The 17,982-nt window shown below is 43.3% G+C and overlaps 1 protein-coding gene across 3 annotated transcripts in view; it reads left to right on the top strand.

Annotated features, from left to right (window-relative positions):
- Positions 1–17,982, top strand: part of LOC102570620 (H(+)/Cl(-) exchange transporter 6) — a 133,564-nt gene that overhangs the window by 100,999 nt on the left and 14,583 nt on the right. For all 3 annotated transcript variants that reach the window (XM_059724106.1, XM_059724107.1, XM_019498718.2), the window contains exon 12: positions 4,344–4,523. In XM_059724106.1, coding sequence (XP_059580089.1) covers positions 4,344–4,523 — 180 coding nt within the window. The remainder of the gene's footprint in view (positions 1–4,343; positions 4,524–17,982) is intronic.

Here is a 17,982-nt window from a genome sequence, read left to right as displayed (position 1 = left end):
CATGCGGCGCCCTACTGAGCCACGTTGCACCCATGCAATGCAACAGCTGCTGCGAGGGTGTTGAGTGGGGGTTGAGATCCCCACTGCTCCACCCTAAACAGAGGGACTCTGCCATGAGTCCCCAGAGGCCTTCATCCCCAGTTGGTGAGTGCAGAGCTTTTTTTTTTTTTTTTTTGCTTTTTTTTTTTTCTTAAGTGCTGGGAGGCTGGGCCTGGGCATGGCAGCAATGGGGGCTGCTTCTGCCAAGGCTGGGTGGTGGTGGGCTATTCCAGTATTTTGTTAATGTGGGGAGCACTAATTGGGTGGGTACTCTGAGCACATTGAGTTTATCAGGAGTCAGAAGTTGAACCAGATGACTGACAGTGTTCGAAGTGAAGAATTGAACAAAGATGGTAGAAACCTTTATTTACACACCAGAAATTAAACAAAATTAAACAAACCACAGAACTTTTATAAGATAATGATGTGCAATTACTACATAACAGTATTTTTTTTTTTTTTTTTAACTACCGTAACAGTGTACGAACTGTGGGAAAAAAAATCAATCTAAGCAATAATAATTTCTAAGTAAAAGAACTTGGCTTTAAGTTGGATTTTCAGAGCTTGACGGAGAACTTTTGGATGACAGAACGCGGAATCCACCCAACTTGGCCAGCCCTCACCTGCTCTATTGCAATTTTTGGTGCCAGTCAGTGGTGTGTTTGCCCAACAGAGTCAGACTTCTTTACACCAGGCATGGCACAGCAGCCATGGGGGAAGCTGCTGTCTCTGCACTCCAAAAAATCCCTGTCCATGCATGGCACAACAGCAGGATATACAGTCACCCATGTGTCAAGACACTGCTCCCAGGGGTCCCTGGCTGACTGACCAACCACCTGCCTGCCTGGGAGCCCACCTGCCCCTTCCCTTGTGTGGGGTAGGCCCAAGCCTCGGGTCAGCTTGTGCTTCAAACTTCAGTCACCAGGGATAATGAGGAAAAGTGTCTACCCTCCTGGAGCTGTAGGTCAGCTTTGGAGGAGGGAAGAGGGGGTCTGCACACCAAAAAAAACCAATGTTATGATGCCTGCAGGCTAGTATCCACCATCCGGAGACCAGGCGCCCGCTTACTGCTTTAAATACAATTAAAACCATGCTTGGCAGCCAAAGTAAAGTGGGCAATCGGTTATTAACCCTGAGCCCTGAACTAAGGGAACAGGATAGAACTTTCACCAGCGTAGGTCATTTTTAATCTGTTGACTGGGTTTGTGACACCACTCACAGTATTAACCCCAAGTTAGGTGACCAACATTCAATAGCATATTTCATTGTGTGGTATTTCTAAAGTAGTGCTGAGGGGGTCAGGGTACACCACGCACAGCATTATCCCTGATAATGGAGAAGGGAGCACATGCAGCAGACACTGATCAATCAACAAAAGAGCCTGTGATCACCCTCATCTGCACCCCCGCAACACACCCTGGGGCCCTTTGGACACCCACCACACCAAGTGAAATAGGAGATGACAACAACAGATCAATGTCTTTGAATTCTTTATTTAATAAAATAATGATAAAGGATCAGCAGAAGATTGATTCATGTCAGACTCTGCAGCTATACTTGGTGTCTTAAAACATTCTTTACACACAATACCTGCAAATAATAGTCAGACAAGGTTCTTTGGGTGAATCTGATATCTTTTATTAGACCAACTTAAATAGTTGGAAAACAATTATTAAGCTAGCTTTTGGGTTCAAAAACCCTTCGTCAGGCTAAGGAAGTTTCAGCAGTTGGTGTGTGCTCTTCCTGGATGGATTGAAAAGTAAAGAAGCCAGAGGCTGGGCTGGTATGCATACAAGACAAGCAGTCAGTGAAAATGTAGATTGAGGGGTCAATGGGTGAGAGACAGGCTGGGGGGGGAGGGGGGGGAGAGAGAAGGGGGATGAATAGTGGAGAGATACCTGGGGAGTTGGATGTCAGGCAGGTTACAATTTGTCAAAAATCCAATGTCTATATTTAGTCCATGATTTTTAGTATCCAGGAGGTTGATGAAGTGGAGTTCATAGGCTCATCTCTGGGAAGTGTTTTGTAAGTTTCCTTTGAGGATCAGGACTGAGAGATTGGAGAGAGAGTGGTTTTCTTGTGAGAAATGTTCCCCCACAGGTAATTGGGTATTTCTGTCTTTGATAGATTTCCGGCGTGCGTTCATTCTGGTGCGCAGTTGTTGTTTGGTCTTTCCTACGTAAAGTATTTTCCATCAGGGCATTTGGTTCACTGGATAAGATATATTACATTTGTGGAGGTTCAGCTGTAAGATCCAGGAATGCTGATGGCTCTGTTGTGGGGGTGGTGGAGATGTGTTGGCAGGTTTTGCATTTCTTGTCATGGCATGGTCTGGATCCATTTGGTGTTTTCTTGGCTTGAGGAAGTTTGCTTCTGGTGATGTGGTTAGTGAGTTTCGGTGCTTGTTTGAAGGCTAGGATGGGTGGATCTGGGAAGATCTTTTTAAGAATAGGGTCTCTTTCTAGTGTGGTTTGCAATTGTTTGAGGATTTTCCGTGCGGGTTCAGAGGAGGGGTGATATGTCATAATCAGTGGTGTGCGATTTGTGGGGGGTTTTGTTCTGTACTGCAGCAGTTCTTCACGTGGTATCCAGGTGGCTCTTTCAACCTACACCCCTGCAAATAATAGTGACACTTGGTGGACAAGGGGGCTCTCCACACAAAAAATGTATAGCAACACCTGATGGACAAAAGGGGCTTACTACGTGTCATTCAGTGATTTGCCATGTACATGTGACAAATTAATGACAGCATCCTTCCAAGTTGCTTTGTTGCAAACTAAACAATGCAAACTCATTTAAATTGCTAGGAACTTGTGTACATGTAAAGTGTGATGCCATTAATCCACACAGGGAAATTTTCATCGTGTACATTGTCTGGGCATCCTGTACACAAGCACCTGTACACAAGCACCCACTGTGAGTAGTATTTTTATTTTGCAAGTAGATTCATTGGTTGCAATGGAACAATAAACACTACTCAATATGATCTGAAGTTGTATCCCAGTTTCTGCCAGCTTTATTTGTGGTGAACAGTACTGAATTCTGCATGCAGTCTGTTTTATTTTTTGCAGAATATAGCCCACAGGTTTTTATTTGGTCTAAGGCACTGGGAATGATATCTTATGTACATTACTGCCTGAACTCTGTGTGATGCCATTATGAATGGAGCAGTGTGTAGTTCAGGAGGACTGGTACAGTGAACACAAGAATTTGAATTTATCTTGGGGCGGGTGCATATCCAGGCCAGTTAGTAATAGCAAAACTCATTGTTGTTTTCTGGGTATTTTATACTTCATGCCAAGCGAACTGTCAGTTCAGCTTATTTGCACCTAAGTGGGGAGCCACATCACAGGCACTAAACAATATATTTACTAGGACTCTCAGGGAGGATAACAACCAGAATTTATGGAGCCGATTTTTTTTTTCTTTCTCTACTAGAGGGGTCACATTCCAGGGTTGAAAGGTAGATTGGTGCAAAGAGGCTATGGACAGGTCTCCACTTTTGTTTTACTCACCTCTAGATAAGGAATTCTGATATCCGTGTTGATTACCAATTTGAAACCGTTAGCAGTGAATAAGTTCCTGAAAGAGAATGACAACAGAAGAATAAAACATCCTTGAGCCAAGTCCATAGCTCTTTTGGTCCAGATCTGGCACATAACATTTCTGTTGCATTAGCATTTAGCAGAAATTATTTTTATTGTACATTGTGCCCCACCCTCAGTAATAGTGGTACATGTATGTGATTGCAACTAATGTATAATAAAGCTTCTTTCCTTCAGACTTAGCACCTTGTGTTTAAGATGTTAACCAAGACTGGAAAAATCACTTATGGTTTGTCAGAAGTCTTCAAAAATTCACCCCAAATTTGTCACCTCCACTCTTGAAAACTGCTGTGATGTTGAGTGGATTCCTTAATTTTTCTGGACTACTCCAATTTATACCGCCTAAACCAGGCCTCCATTGTGCAATGTTTCAGTTCAGATTAAGGTTTTTTGGGTTTTTTTTTTTTTTTAATGAGAAAAAGTCATGAAGTTTGATGAATGGCTTTTCCAAGATCCTAAAAAGATCACACTATGCATATGGTTGAATTTATCATGTATCTTGTACACAGAGAGGCAATGCTTGATAAGCAATTTTATTGGGTAATTACATTTTTTTTATATTCACAAATAAAACAGATTGATTACCATCTTGAAGTAATTTACTAACACATGATAAACTCGTCAAATGCTAACATGGTACAGTATGCCTTGTTTCCTGTTTACTAAATAATCCTTAGCTGTCTGTTTTGTATCTTTCAGGTTAAACCTGGAATTGTTCTCTGCCAGAGATGTCATGGAGCCTTGTGTCAGAGTCCTCCACTTAAAAGAAAAAATTGTTTCATTGGCTCAGCTCCTTGCTAACACCAGCCATGGTGGATTCCCAGTGGTTTACAAATCTGAGCCAGACCAAGCAGAGGTGTTCCTGGGAACTATTACAAGGTAAAACATTATCAGATGAGTACTTGATATTATGTGGCCATTTTTGGACAACATTCAAATTCTGGTATAACACACTGTGCTTATGAAGATTATATGATGTGAAGACAGAACTAGTTTATGCTTTTATTGTGGTCAATGGCAAATCTCCTTTTGATTTGGTGGGTTGGGACCATAGTGCATATCATATCATACGTTGCTTAACAACTCCTAAGAATTGTTGCTTTGTGGATCATTGAAAACAAGGGGGAATGACCCTAAATCCTTGGTGACTCACTTGAATTCTAATGCCAAAAGAATGAGATCAAACTCATAAAAATATACTAAGTCAAGAGAAAATTAGCCTGCTCAGCAATCACAATCGTTTGCCTTTATTTATGCTTTTACTGGAATTAGTCTATTAAGATAAAATGTTTCACAATCAGGATGAAATAACAAAAGGCTGAAGCACAAGCACTGGATTATAGTAAACAGGAATTAAGCTAAGCAAGTGCTGACCTGTAAAGACTATCAAAGGGTAAAGAAAATCTCCCAATAAGGAAATTATTGCTGGAACTCCTTTTCGTTATACTGGAAGAGTGACTCCAGCGTTGCAGAAGTGATTCTAAAGACTCCTTTCCATTCGTTGGGAAGAAGAAAAAGCAGTTTAATCACAACTTTGTATATTCTAGAGCAGTCATTTTCATCCTGTGGTCAGCTGAGCCCTGGGGGTCTGCAGACTGTACAAGGGATCCCCAAAAATGGCTACGATCAATCAAAAGTATGTGAATACTCACACTTACAATTCAAAAGCGTCTGCACCTCCATTCAAAATTTCCAGTGGGGTCTATCCCTCCATTCAAATTTTTTTAGGGGTCCACAAATAGAAAAAAAGGTTGAAAACCACTGACCTAGAGGAAAGTTTAAGGAAAAAAAAGAAAATAAATGAAAAAAAAGTATAAAAATGATTGCCGATAGGGTTTAATTAATTAATGGTCAATAAAATATTAATCCATAAATTTGTCATAACATAAAAACACAGCATTTAAGTTTAATAATATTAGTCTTTTTCATTTATATAGTATCTTTCATTTCCATAGTCTCTAGGACTCTTCAGTTTTTAAAAACTTTCATTAGAGAAGTTTCTCATCATCTGCTGTTGGAATGTAACCACCTCTAGGGTGGAAGACCAAAGCTGTCAAACAGCAACACAAGGATATAAACAATACTGTGTCCAGCTGAATCTGTAGAATTAAGTCAGAGGATAGTTAGCTGAAATTTGGCTAGGAATCATGTCCCTGTTCTTATAAAAAGTGCTGGAAGATTTTTTTTATGAACCACTTGCAGTCAGGTTACATTAACTTACCTGATGGCTTTGGGTTAGGTAAAGCTTAGCTGAACATTTAGTGAATATTTGATTAACTAAAACCTGTGATTGTGCTTCACTGACAGGAAAACCTTTCTGCGGGATTCCCACAGAGAAGGAAATAGCTGCTTTGAATGGGAGAATCTGCTGTTAGGGATTGCTTGGCATGCAGTTTTCCAAGACTACAGGCACTAATAAATGCAATGCCACATAGGTATTACTGCCTGGCTTGTTGTTGCTATCATTAATGTTATTAATAAGGGATGTGCTGAAGCACTGGAACACAAATCTTATGGTTGACAGACTGTAGCCTGCACCAGTTTGAAGATGTTATATAATATAAACCGAACCATTCATTTTTCCCCCAGCTGTCCACTGCAATAAAATTGGAGCTCATGCTAACAACTGATCCAGCCAAAGTGCCTTTTTAATTTAATTTACAGTCTTATTGTTTCTCTTGTTAAGTCATCATGTTACCTTGTGGTGAGAGTTGTAGGCTGTTGATTACATTCCAAGTTTGTGTAAATATTTAATTCTTGATGCAACACAGTAGGGACGTGAGGCGGTGAAGCTGCAGGCTGGGGGGTGTGGGAAATCACCCATATATCCCAATTTTGTTGAGGTTGAAGAAGAAATAATAAAGAATCTTTTGGCTGCTTGAATGTTTGTCACTCAATCCAGAGATTGGCCAAGAGACCTGCTGGGTGCCAGTGTTTTGTGAGAACCCCTTGGCATCACTCCTCTCTGTCCAGTGTCAGTTACTCTAAGGGTTTCACAGAGCAGCTTGCGCTTCTTTGTTGGAGTGAAAGTTGTAGAAAACTATGCTGTGTTTCTGTGATCGCTCTCACTCTCATGAATGGAAGTCTTTGTAGTCATTGTCTGAATGTAGCTCTTAAAATGTTGATGTGTCTTGTTAATGATCACAAATAGGATTTGGCTTTACTCTCTTATTCAAAAGAGGGCATCTCTAGCAACACAGTGCCTTGTAAGACTGAGAAATGGGTTAGAACTGCGTTAGAGGGCAGGGCTCTATTAATTTGTTTTCAGTCATCAATTTCTGCGGTCCCACAGGCAAGTATTGTTATTTGTCTGATCTCACATATGGTGAGGGAGTGCAAGCTGAGGTAGTGTCACTACTAGTAGAAAAACTTTTTTTTCCCATTATAAAAAAGGACAGTCTCCATAGTTCTTTTTTTCTTTCTTTTTGTGTGCTATTGCATTATCAAATGGATTCTGTCTAGCACAGAAAATGTTGTTAATAGGTTAAAAATGAAACGGCATAAAGAGGAACAAAGAGGGAAAGAAACAGCTCAACCGTGATCTCTTTGCTGAAATGGTGGATACCTTTATGTATTGGAATTTGCAGGATATAATTATTTAATACTATTTCTCATTTAAATATTTGCAGCCATTAATTTTTCTCTACAATTTCTTGTGTTCAGATAACCAGATCTGAAATGCTATCTGTGAAGGCAGTAAAAACATATACAGTACTTTACCCTAGCGTCTCAAATGTGGAAAGTATCATATCCTATAATAACATTACCATTTTATTATATAAATAACATACATATACTATTTACATATTATATTATTATCCCTGTATATTATTCTATCTCTTTAAAAAGAAAAAGGGAGACCTATAGCTCTTAGAAGAAGAAAGGCTAGAGACAAACTACCTTTGACAGGCATTTTTTATGCTTTCTTACACAGGTTTACAAATGCACTGTTATTCCAGTTCTGTTCAAAGACTCCTAGCTTTGGTTAGCAGTGCCAAATTTTCTGCTTTTTTGTGATAAGGCTTAAGATGAGATCATCAAATGTACTTTTGTGTGCACGATTTAATCTGAAGTAGTTTCCTCCTTCATTTGAGTAAATCCTGCACGAAGCTCAGGCATTTGCAATAGACACTAAAACTGTCTATTTTTAAATTGTTTAAGAGGAAGTACTATAACTGAAGCACTGGTTTCCAAAGGAGAGGACTCCTTAGAGCAATAATATTGACACTGTGCCATAGACAGCACACAGTGCATGCCTGGGAAACCTACACAGAATTCAGATTGAGGAACATGTGAACGGAGAATTTGATGCATGGAATTAATAAAAATGAGGGATTTATACTGCTGAATATGGAGGATTCAGCATCTGGCTTTAAAAAAGCACAATATCATCCTTGTTCATCTGAACAGAATTGAGCCATTTTCTCTAACGGCTGAAGAAACAGGAGGCTAGCAAATACAGAAAATAAAATGCCCTGTATGATTGTGCCATTCTGGAGTCCTCTGCAAGCTGCAGACTGCATGCCCTCTGGCCAAGCATATGGTTATTCCCCAAGTAGGAAGAAGGTCATCCTGGAAGAAGGCCAAGGGGGTAGGTTCTGCTGTTTGTCTCTGATGGAAGTTCTGCCTTGGAAACTATAAATGCTTTTAAACTCTTACTGAGTTATAAAGCTGTATGCCTTCCATTTGAAGCATGGCGTAGTGTCACTGAGGTACAAGAAAATAAGATTAGGTATCTTCGTGCTGTAGTGTGCTGTACTTCCCTTGATAGAAAGGCAAATATGTAACACAAGCCACAGTAAAACAAATTGAGTGCATGGGAGATGAATGTGAAGGGAGTCTGTTGGTAACTGGTTTCTTTCCCTTGCCTACAGCTGCATCTGGATTATAAAGGCAACCTACTTGTTTTGCAATCTATAAGATTAAAAAACACCCTTGTTCTCTCTCTGTGGCTGCCTCCATTTTCATGATACAGGCAAAACTTTTTGAGGGGTACCTACCATCTCACGCATCTGCTTCCCTGAGACCCTTCCTCTGAGATGCATACATACTTTCTTTCATACTTTGTTCTAAGTGAGACGCATGCACCAGTCAACCTAATCTCCTTATTCCATCAGACACTTGACAATGTCTTCCATGTAGACGCTATCTTATTATTTGGTCGTTCAATATTTATGCCCCTCAAGATATTTTGAATGTAGTTCTATCCAACATGACCTCATTACCTCTCTGAGACCTTGGGGAATAACACATTTCATCCATTTTCTCCTTCAGAAAAAATATGGGTAGCTTCCCAAGACTTGATTCTATTTTGCTCAAGAAAATTAAGATGGTGGTGTTTCTTCAAATAGATTCTTCCAATATTCACTGAAAAAAGCAGGGGGATGGATGGCTTTCACATGCTATCATCCATCTCCTTCATTTCCATTTGAGGAGAAGCTAGTGGCATGGAAAGATTTTCATGTCTGGAGTACCGCCTACTCTACCTTAGTTTAGGGCTGCCTCAAATAGTGCTTAAATAGGACCTTGACTGCACTATGTTTCAGCTTATCCTAGAGAGATTCCTGGCTAGAAGATACCACCAGGTAGCCTTTTTGGGAACTGGACCACAATACGCAAGCCATTTTCTTTGTCCCTGAACCTACAAGATGTGTTGCTTTGTAGAGTACATTTGCTGTAATACTAAGGGGTACACGTCCCTTTTTTTGCCTTTGTACCATTACCTACACAGGTGTGTCACGGCGGGGTCCTATAGGAGGGCCGTGATCTCCTTAAGGCCCTCTCTCCATGCCAATTCGGCCCAAGGGCACCCTCTATTCTCGCCTGCCACGTCTTTGATGTTCAATAAATATGTTGGGAGGCTGCCTTACATCTCCTCGGCACGGTTAGCTGGGACTTCCGTCCCCGTGTTCTCCCGGACCCCACCAGGGGTCTCCCGGTACACTGGGTGCATTCCAGGCACCCTAGCCTTATGAGCTGCGCGTGGCTCCTACCACCCCTAATACCACGCCCCAAGCCTCGCTGATGTACTAGACGTTGGTCTGTCAACACACCCGCTTCCCCAGGCTCTCTCCAATATACAGCCCCCCACTGGGCCTCTCGTCGAGCCCCCACTGGGCCTCTCGTCGAGCCCCCACTGGGCCTTCTCTAAAATAACCCAGCCCGCTATGGGACTTCCTAGCGAGTCTCCGGTCCTTTAGGCCCACCGCACTGCTACCCTTTTTGGTACGGGCAACCTGTGCTGCTATCCTCTTTTCTGGGGACCACCGCAGCACTGCCCTTCTCCTGGGGCACTGTACTGCTAACCCTTTCAGTCTGGGTCCACCACAGCACCCTGCCCCTGTCCTGGGTTTTTCGTAGTGCTAGCCTGTTACCAGGCTCACTACTCCTGTCCTGGGCTTCTCAATCTGGCCCCCCTTGGGCCTCTCAAGCATTGGTCTTGGGCCTCGCAATGGTCCCCCTTCTCTGGGACCTTCTGGGCCCTGCTGGGCTCCTTAATAATACTGCCCCCTGTTTGGGGCTCTCTATGCCCAGCCTGGGCTTCCTAATAAAATCATCCCTCTCTTGGGACTTGCAGTGCCCACACTGGGCTCTTTAAATGCCCCTCTTTGGGCTGGAGTCTACACACCCTGCAAGTTGCGCCCTTACTGGCTTCGGGGTCCTCACGCTCCGTGAGCCCCCCCTATGAGTACTGCACCCTCCCTGGCGCTAGGGCCCCCACACCACTGTGGGTCCCTTTGAGGATAATGCGCCCCCTTGGTGCTAGGGCTTCCACACCTCTGGGGTCCCTATGAGGCCTCCTCCAACCCCTTATAGCCTCACCCAAACCACCGGTGTAATAGCAAAAACGCAAAACACAAGCCTCTAGGCTATAACATAACTATAAGCCGCCTGGCTATAACTTAGCATCAGGGCTCAAGCCTCCAGAGCTATCATGAGCTATACTTGGGATCAGGCTTCTACCCATAACTCGACTAAGGGAGCTCCTGCCTCTCCGGCTGCTGGCAGGGAACTGCCAGCCTCGCCTCAGCCCTGGGCTTTGAGGGCCAGGCCCTGCCCCCTTCTGGCCAGCTGATTCTTATTAGTTGCCCCGGCAACTCGCAGCTGTGCTCATTATGTTCTGCCAGGGCTCTCTCCCTGGCAGTTTCTCCTCTCTAGGAGCAGGAGCACTGAGGTGCGCCGCGACAAGCTGTTACCCATTATTCTGCATTTTGTTTGTCTACCTTTAACTGAAGGATTTTTTAGGTTGATTTAGTTTGATGGGGAGAAGGTAATTATACAGAAACCACAATGTCACAGAGTATGTGAAGGACAGTACAAAATATATTGTATCTAAAGAGAAACTGGTAAAATGTTGGTTTTTTGCCAATTCTGCACCGAGTGTGAAATTCCTGGCTTCTTTTCCATATTTTTGTGTGTTTTTTTTTTTTTTTTTTTTTTTTTTTTACCTAGGAAAACCTGTCACTTCCCACCCATGGTGTTCACTGAGACTTCAGCATTTGTGGTTGATGCAAATTAGTAGACTTTGGGCAAGTCAAAACATGGTGCAGTGCCAGAAAATTCCATCCAAGGTGAAACTGTCCAAAAGCCTCAAACTACCATTTTCAGTTTGGTTGCAGATATTTTAGCAGAGTTTGGGATGTATTTTATGGAATTGGGGTTTTTTTTCTTGTTTCTTTGTGTAGAATTGCTTTTCCCAGGTCAAACTTAACTCAGTTTTTAAGAGCTCCTAGGTAATTTTTTTCAGGTATTTTGTTTTTCAAAAGAGCCCAATTCCCATTTTCAAAACCTGGTTGGGAGCCTCAGTTCCTTTTTAAAAATGGGGCTCGGATGCCTAACTCGGTTACGTACCTTTGGCATTTTTTAGCCTTCCTCTAATTGAATACTAAGATTTTCAACAGTCGTTAGTGATTCTCTGTTAATCAAATCCTAGCTGTCCACCTTGACATCTTCCTGCAATTATTTGTACATAAGATTTGAGTAGGTTACACTGATGTCAAGCTCTGTTGCAATATCTTCTTTTTTACACCATCGTAAAGCCCAGTTATATCTGTATGAATGTTTTGTGTCCAAGCCTTTCATGTGGGACTGGAGCCTCTGATAACTTATCATATTGAAGGCAAAAATGCTACCAGTGGAGGGAGCCAATTGCATTTATTTGTGCAACATTATTTTTTTTCCTTGCTGTTCCTGTGTTGCACATTTTTGCTTCCTTTGTGGTAGAAGGAAGCCAGGTACAGAACACTATGTACTCATAAATTTAACAGTCTTGTTTTAATTTCCCCTCTTGTAAACTGGTAAGAGAAGGAGGATGCTTTGCTTTCCACAATTGAGGGAGATGGTAGAGCAGCTGTTCCCAGTAACAATAATGACACTATTGCTGAGACAAACATTTTCATGATGATGCATGGGAACACTAAATCCAAACCACATTGTTTAGCTAATGCATGCTTTCTCTCCAGTAAAGGGGAATGTCACATAACTGAAAGTAAATCGAAGAGATCATAGTTTAGAAAATATGACAAAGTTGAAAACTTAAAGCTGCATTGCACAGTAACATCCTTTAACAGGGAAATAATTGATCCAAAGTACTGTATATATGTATATTTCATGGCAGTTTATTAGGTATGACATGTCTCTGGTTAACATAGTGGACAGAAACCATTGTTAGTCAGGAATGTGTTGTGGCAAGTATTTCAGTGGAACCAAGGCATGGTATGTTCATAAGTGCTGCTGGGAAAGTGATAGAGTGCTATGAAATATAGATATATCAGGTCCTTGGGTACAGTTTCTCGTTGTTTGTTTCCATCTTCTTTGCCTGGTAGACTTAATGTTACCCTCCTCTCCCCTCTACAAATACATGTACACATGTGCATACACATACCCTTTTAATAAGCTGATGTCCCTACTTTTCCCATGAAGAGAGGAAGCACTTGCCTCGAGGGAGAAAATGGAATGTTAAAGTAGAGATCTTAGTAGTTATCATACCCAAAATAGTGAACTAATTAAGTAATACTTGAATGTGATGGTGGAGAAATTTACCTTAATATTGCCAATATTTCTCTTCTGGCACCTTTTGAAATAATTTATATATTTCTGAAAGCTAGCTGGAGAGTGTTTTCCCTCTGGCACACTATTGAGAGGTTGCTAAGTTTAGATCACAGGATTGTCAAGTTAATCAGATACAGAAGGCTACAAAGTTCATACAATAGATGATTTTTATTCTCCCGGTAGAAGATCATTCAGGGTCTTCCTGCCACCACCTCAAAGTCCTTCTAGATAGATCTAGCTGATGACAGTTAAATAGACAAATTCTTTGGACTCTGGTTTAAAAAAATTGAAATTAAATTTAGCCAGGAGAGGAAAAAATGCGGACATTAGATTTGCAATCTACTTTTAGAAATGTAGGCTAGATAGCTGACTGCAGATAAAGATGCTTTTGTAATTATTTGATTTTGACTATAAAGTGTGGGGATGTTGTTTGCTTGCACAGCCTGGACCTTTGTCTGTGTTTACCCTGTTCAGAGCTTCCAGCATTTCTGATAGCAGCAAGCAGCCATCACTGCCAAGCTGCAAGAGTGCACTCATACCCAGGTACTTTTTTGGTTCTGCACAGCTCCAGTCAGCCTCTGTGCCACCAGAGTGAAAAGTGCAACCTGGGATTGTGATTGGACCATGGCAGCTGGCAGATGAGTATGTCTACAAACTGGTGCTGGGTGGCAGTAAAAGCCCTACCTTGGTTGGTAAAAGTGGAGTAACTGCTGGCAAAAAGGAGAGTACTGCACCCACAGAGGAGCTTTGGATCTGGACTCTGGGAGTGCTTTATAGTGTAGACTAGGTCATAGATTCCTGTGTTGGAAAGGTCAATCTATTTGGTTTATTTATAAGGTTAAATGATACAACCTAAAGCAACCTGACATTTAACTTAGATTAGAACATTGCATTAAGAGCAGCATATTGCTAATGTGGGTTGCCTATTAAAATAAATTGACTCCAGAGTTTTCTACCAAAGCCTTCAACACTGCTATGTGCTGTCCACATTCTGGGACATTGCGGCTCATGGACAATGAATGGAAGTGAGGGAGGTAGATTTAGAGAATTTGACACAGATTTTATTTTGGGACCTAAGTGTGAAACTTCTGACAAAGAACAACATTACTTGATGCCTTCAAAATTAGTGTGTCTGCTTCATTAGACAAATAACAGTGCAGGTATTGCAGGATTCTGCTCCAGAGCCCTTTGGAGTGAAAGCCCCGGAGTGTTGCAGAGAACGTATGCTGAATTCAGAGAGCCAAATTAAAAACGTATGTGGCCACGCTGCAGCATGTGGGTGGCTTTTAGGCAAATGCAGACTGTTGTTAAATGTCAAAATCAAATATGGGCATGGGGAAAACTAGTGTGTGCATGGAAAGACTGATCACATATTTGTTCTGTAATATAAATGTGGTAGACTCTTCTGGAATTGAAAGTCTGGCTGGTGGAAAACTGGCTTGGGAGAAAAGTTGAATCCCATCCTGGGCCTTTGCCTGTTTCTAGAATTGAGCCGAAAAGGAATTGTTTAGAAAGTTCTGAAAGCTTTGTGTTTCCCATTTTTCCACACTGTCCCATTTAGGCTAGAACTATCTGATGTCCATTCATTTACTTGTTTGCTTATTTTTCTACCCATATACATAAATAACTAGCTGAGAAGGTCACACACATTCAATTTTTGACCTCAAAATATCTTTTTGGGGCACAAAGCATAAATGTCTTACTCAAGGTCACATGAAAAGTCTGTGGCAGAGACAAAAATGACTCCACATCTTGGGACCCCACATCTAATGCTTTCTCTCTGAGGTGGTAAAACCAGCTTTTCCTTAGATTTTTGGATGGTTTTACAAAATTCCCAATCCAAGTTGATAGAATTGAGTAGTTTGCATAAATGCTGGCAATTTGAACTATTTATTTGACTCTCCTGAGTTGTTTTTTCATTGCAAGTCAAGACTTGTGGGAATTTGTATAACAACTCTGAGCTCTGCCCAGGATTGTCACTGTAGCATGCTCTGCCTATTTCCTCCTGTTCTGTGCCTGCCAAATCTGGCAAATGTGGCAGTGTAAGGTTCCTAAGTTCATCTTTATAGCTGCTGTGGTGGCTAAATAGCTTCATTTCTGGGTGTTACAGGATTAAGTAGGTGTAGAGTGTGCATCATGACATCTTTACTTCACATGGTATGGAAGCAGAGTAGACCAGGGTAGACATGCCCTGTGATATACTTTCTAACTGTGCCCTGGTCTCAATCCCCATCTTCCCTCTTACCCTTCAAAAATGGCATAATTAATTTTCCCATTTCACAAAAAAGCAGCTTCCCACAATTTAAATAATAAAAAAGTAGGTCTTGAGGGACCTTCAAGAAGTCATCCAGTCTGGCCCCCCTGCTCAAAGCAGAAGCAGCCCTACCCAGACCCTCCCATACAAATGTTTGTCTAACCTCTTTCTAAAATTTCACCAAGTTCCAGGAAAGACATTTAAAATATAATAGCAACTAGGTTAAAAAGAAATTAAATCACTGTTTGCCTCAAAGGGCACATCCGGACAAACCTGCACACGTGCTTCTTGCAGTGTCTCAAACTCCCTTGAGACGCTGCAAGAGGCACATGCAAGAATGAGAAAATGTTTCCCATGCTGCAAATTTAGACCCCCAGGGGTCAAAAAAACCCGTCGGAGAAAAAAACCAGGGTAGGCTGAGGCAACCAGAGGCTGGGTCCTCCATAGAGATGCTCTGGCTGCCAGAGTGTCTCTATGGTTGGCCCTTGCCCTGGTGCTGACGCACACTACCTGCTCGTGCAGGGCAGGCAGCATGCCAGCAGGGAGCTGGACCCAGGCTCCAGTGCGGTAAGTAAGGGTGGGGGGGCTGCAGAAGCGGGGAGGGGACCATAGGGGGAGCCCTGCCAGCCCCACCTGCTCCCCCAGCTGCCCAATCCCTGCCCCACCCGGCCTCATCCCCCGCCTGCCCCCTGAGCATCTCCGATCCCTTCTCCAGCCGGCCCCATCTTCCTCAGCCCCTTCAGCCTCCCTGATCCCGCCTCCACCCCAGCATCCTGGGATATAAAAAAAAAAAATCCCAAAAAGTCAACCACAGTTCTCACTGGCAGTTCCAGCTGCCATCAGGGTCACTGGGCCCCCTGCACAGTGTGGTGTGGGGTGACAGCCTCAGCAGCCCCAGCCCAGGCCCTGATGCCCCCTGCTACCCTGTACTGCACAGGGGGGCTCTGCCAGGAGGCCCCAGTGCCCCAGCCCCACTCCTGGGGTGAGTAGCAGCTTTTTTTCTTTTAAGTGCCAGAGACTGGGGTGGAGGGGGGCAGCCATCGCAGGCTGGGAGTGCAAGTGGGGGATGGGGCCGGGTGGGCCTCCATTTGGGGGATCTGAGGTAACGGGGGTGTGGGGCTGGGTGGACAGCCATCCATGGGGGGCTGTAGGAGCCAGCAGGGGATGGGGCCAGGCAGGGCAGCAATCCAGGAGGCTGGGGGAGCAAGTGGGGAGTGGTAGCTCCTGTGGGGGCTATTTGGCCCCTGTGGGGGGGCTGTAGCCTCCGTAAGGAGGCCCTGTGGGGGGCGGGAGGTTGTAGTCCCTGTTGGGGGCAGCAAAACATATTCATGTATTCATGAATTCATGAAACATGTATTTAGAATTCACTTTATTATGATGATAGAGACACTGGTAGTCTTCCAAATTGCTTTAACACTGTAGATATATCAGTAAAACATTGCCCAACTGATTGCTGTCTCTCACTGTCTCTCTCTTTGCCTCTCTATAGTGGTCTTTTGTTTTAATTGTGGAGAAATATGGATTTTGGGGTATTTTACAGAGTGACTTTGGGAATATTTTATCAGGATTTTTCAGTTTTCAAATAGGGAACACCAGAATTCCTGCTAGGGAGGCCCGTGGCAGGACCCTGCCTGTTCAGAGCTGGCACCTTGGACCAAGCTGGAGGTGACTGACCTCCTGGCCAATTGTGGCTAGGAGGATGCGCTTTGAAAGTTCAAAGCAGGCCACCACACTGGGAACATCTGGGTGATAGCTGCCCAGATGGCCGGGAGGGGGCACACGTGGCAGTAGTGCCGCACAAAGGCCAACTCTGAAGCCACAGCTCACTGGCAGCTGGCCCAGAGTGGCAGATGCCTCTACTGACTATGCAGTCCCCATCCAGGAATGGCAGGTGCACAACAGGTCACAGCCAGGCAGCAGCCCCCACTGCCAGACTGCTGCAGTGGATAAAGGGTGCAGGGAACTCTCCGGGCTGCTTTAGCAGTCCAGTTAGCCCAAGGGGTAGTGTCCCCAGGTACCAATTGGCTGAGCCCCAGAAGTTCCTGAGAGTGAGTAACCCTGAGCTACTTGACAGGGCAGCTTTTTATACTGATGGGGCCAGGACAGGGCAGCTTTTTATACTGCTGGGGCAGCACAGGTGCTGGCCCCAGGCTTTAGCTCCTCCTGGCTGCAGATCTGGTAGGAGCCAGACAGGGTTATTTTGCCCCAAGTGGCACAATTTGTCCCACAACAAAGTGCATGTCCGAGCACATGCACTGAGGCAAAAAGCCCCAGCTCAAATTTGCACCGCTTCTATTTGACCTGCTGCAAGCACATGCTTTTGCATGTGTGGACGTACCCAAAAAGACTATCTCCCTCTTTCTTTATTTTTGTAAATCTTTCCAATGTTATTCTTTTGTGAATGCAATATATGTTAAAACAACTGATTAACTTTTTTGGAGAAGTAGAGTAATGTCCCAGCCTGAAGTGCTGACTGCTCCTGATGAGGCTGTCAACACCCACAATTATTACTGACTTGTGTATGAGTTGAAGGTATGTGGATGACAGATCCCCATGTGGAGTGGGTTGTCTGTCTCGCTGCTGATTTCAATGAAGCTTTGGCAGTTTACATGAACTGAAGATCTTCCCTCTGGTGCACTGGATAAGGTGAACAAACCAACTGTTGACCAAGGAGGGGCGTTTTACCATCTTGCTCTGAAATTTATCTTTCTGTTTTAAAATCCCATTAAAATCACTATAGAGAGTCTATATACTGGGGTTCATTGGCCTTTGAGTTATACTAATGAAGATGCAACAGAAAAACATTCTTTTTGAATATGGAGGGATCTTTGTGTTCAGTCTTACACAACAATGATAGGGCGGAGCTAAGGCACCTGAAAAAACAAATTTATACCACCCTGTTCTAGGGGCAGTCCATCCTGCATTCATTCACCATGCCTTGTTTTTAATGGAAATATGTAGACTGTGGGAGGCTGCCCTGATCTTACTAAGATGACCCTTGACTTGTGGCGTCAGCTTCTCAGGTCAATCACA

Source organism: Alligator mississippiensis, chromosome 3, assembly GCF_030867095.1.
Source record: "Alligator mississippiensis isolate rAllMis1 chromosome 3, rAllMis1, whole genome shotgun sequence".
Taxonomy (NCBI): domain Eukaryota; kingdom Metazoa; phylum Chordata; order Crocodylia; family Alligatoridae; genus Alligator; species Alligator mississippiensis.
Note: the sequence above shows the minus strand (reverse complement) of the source record. Positions and strands in the feature narration are given on the sequence as shown.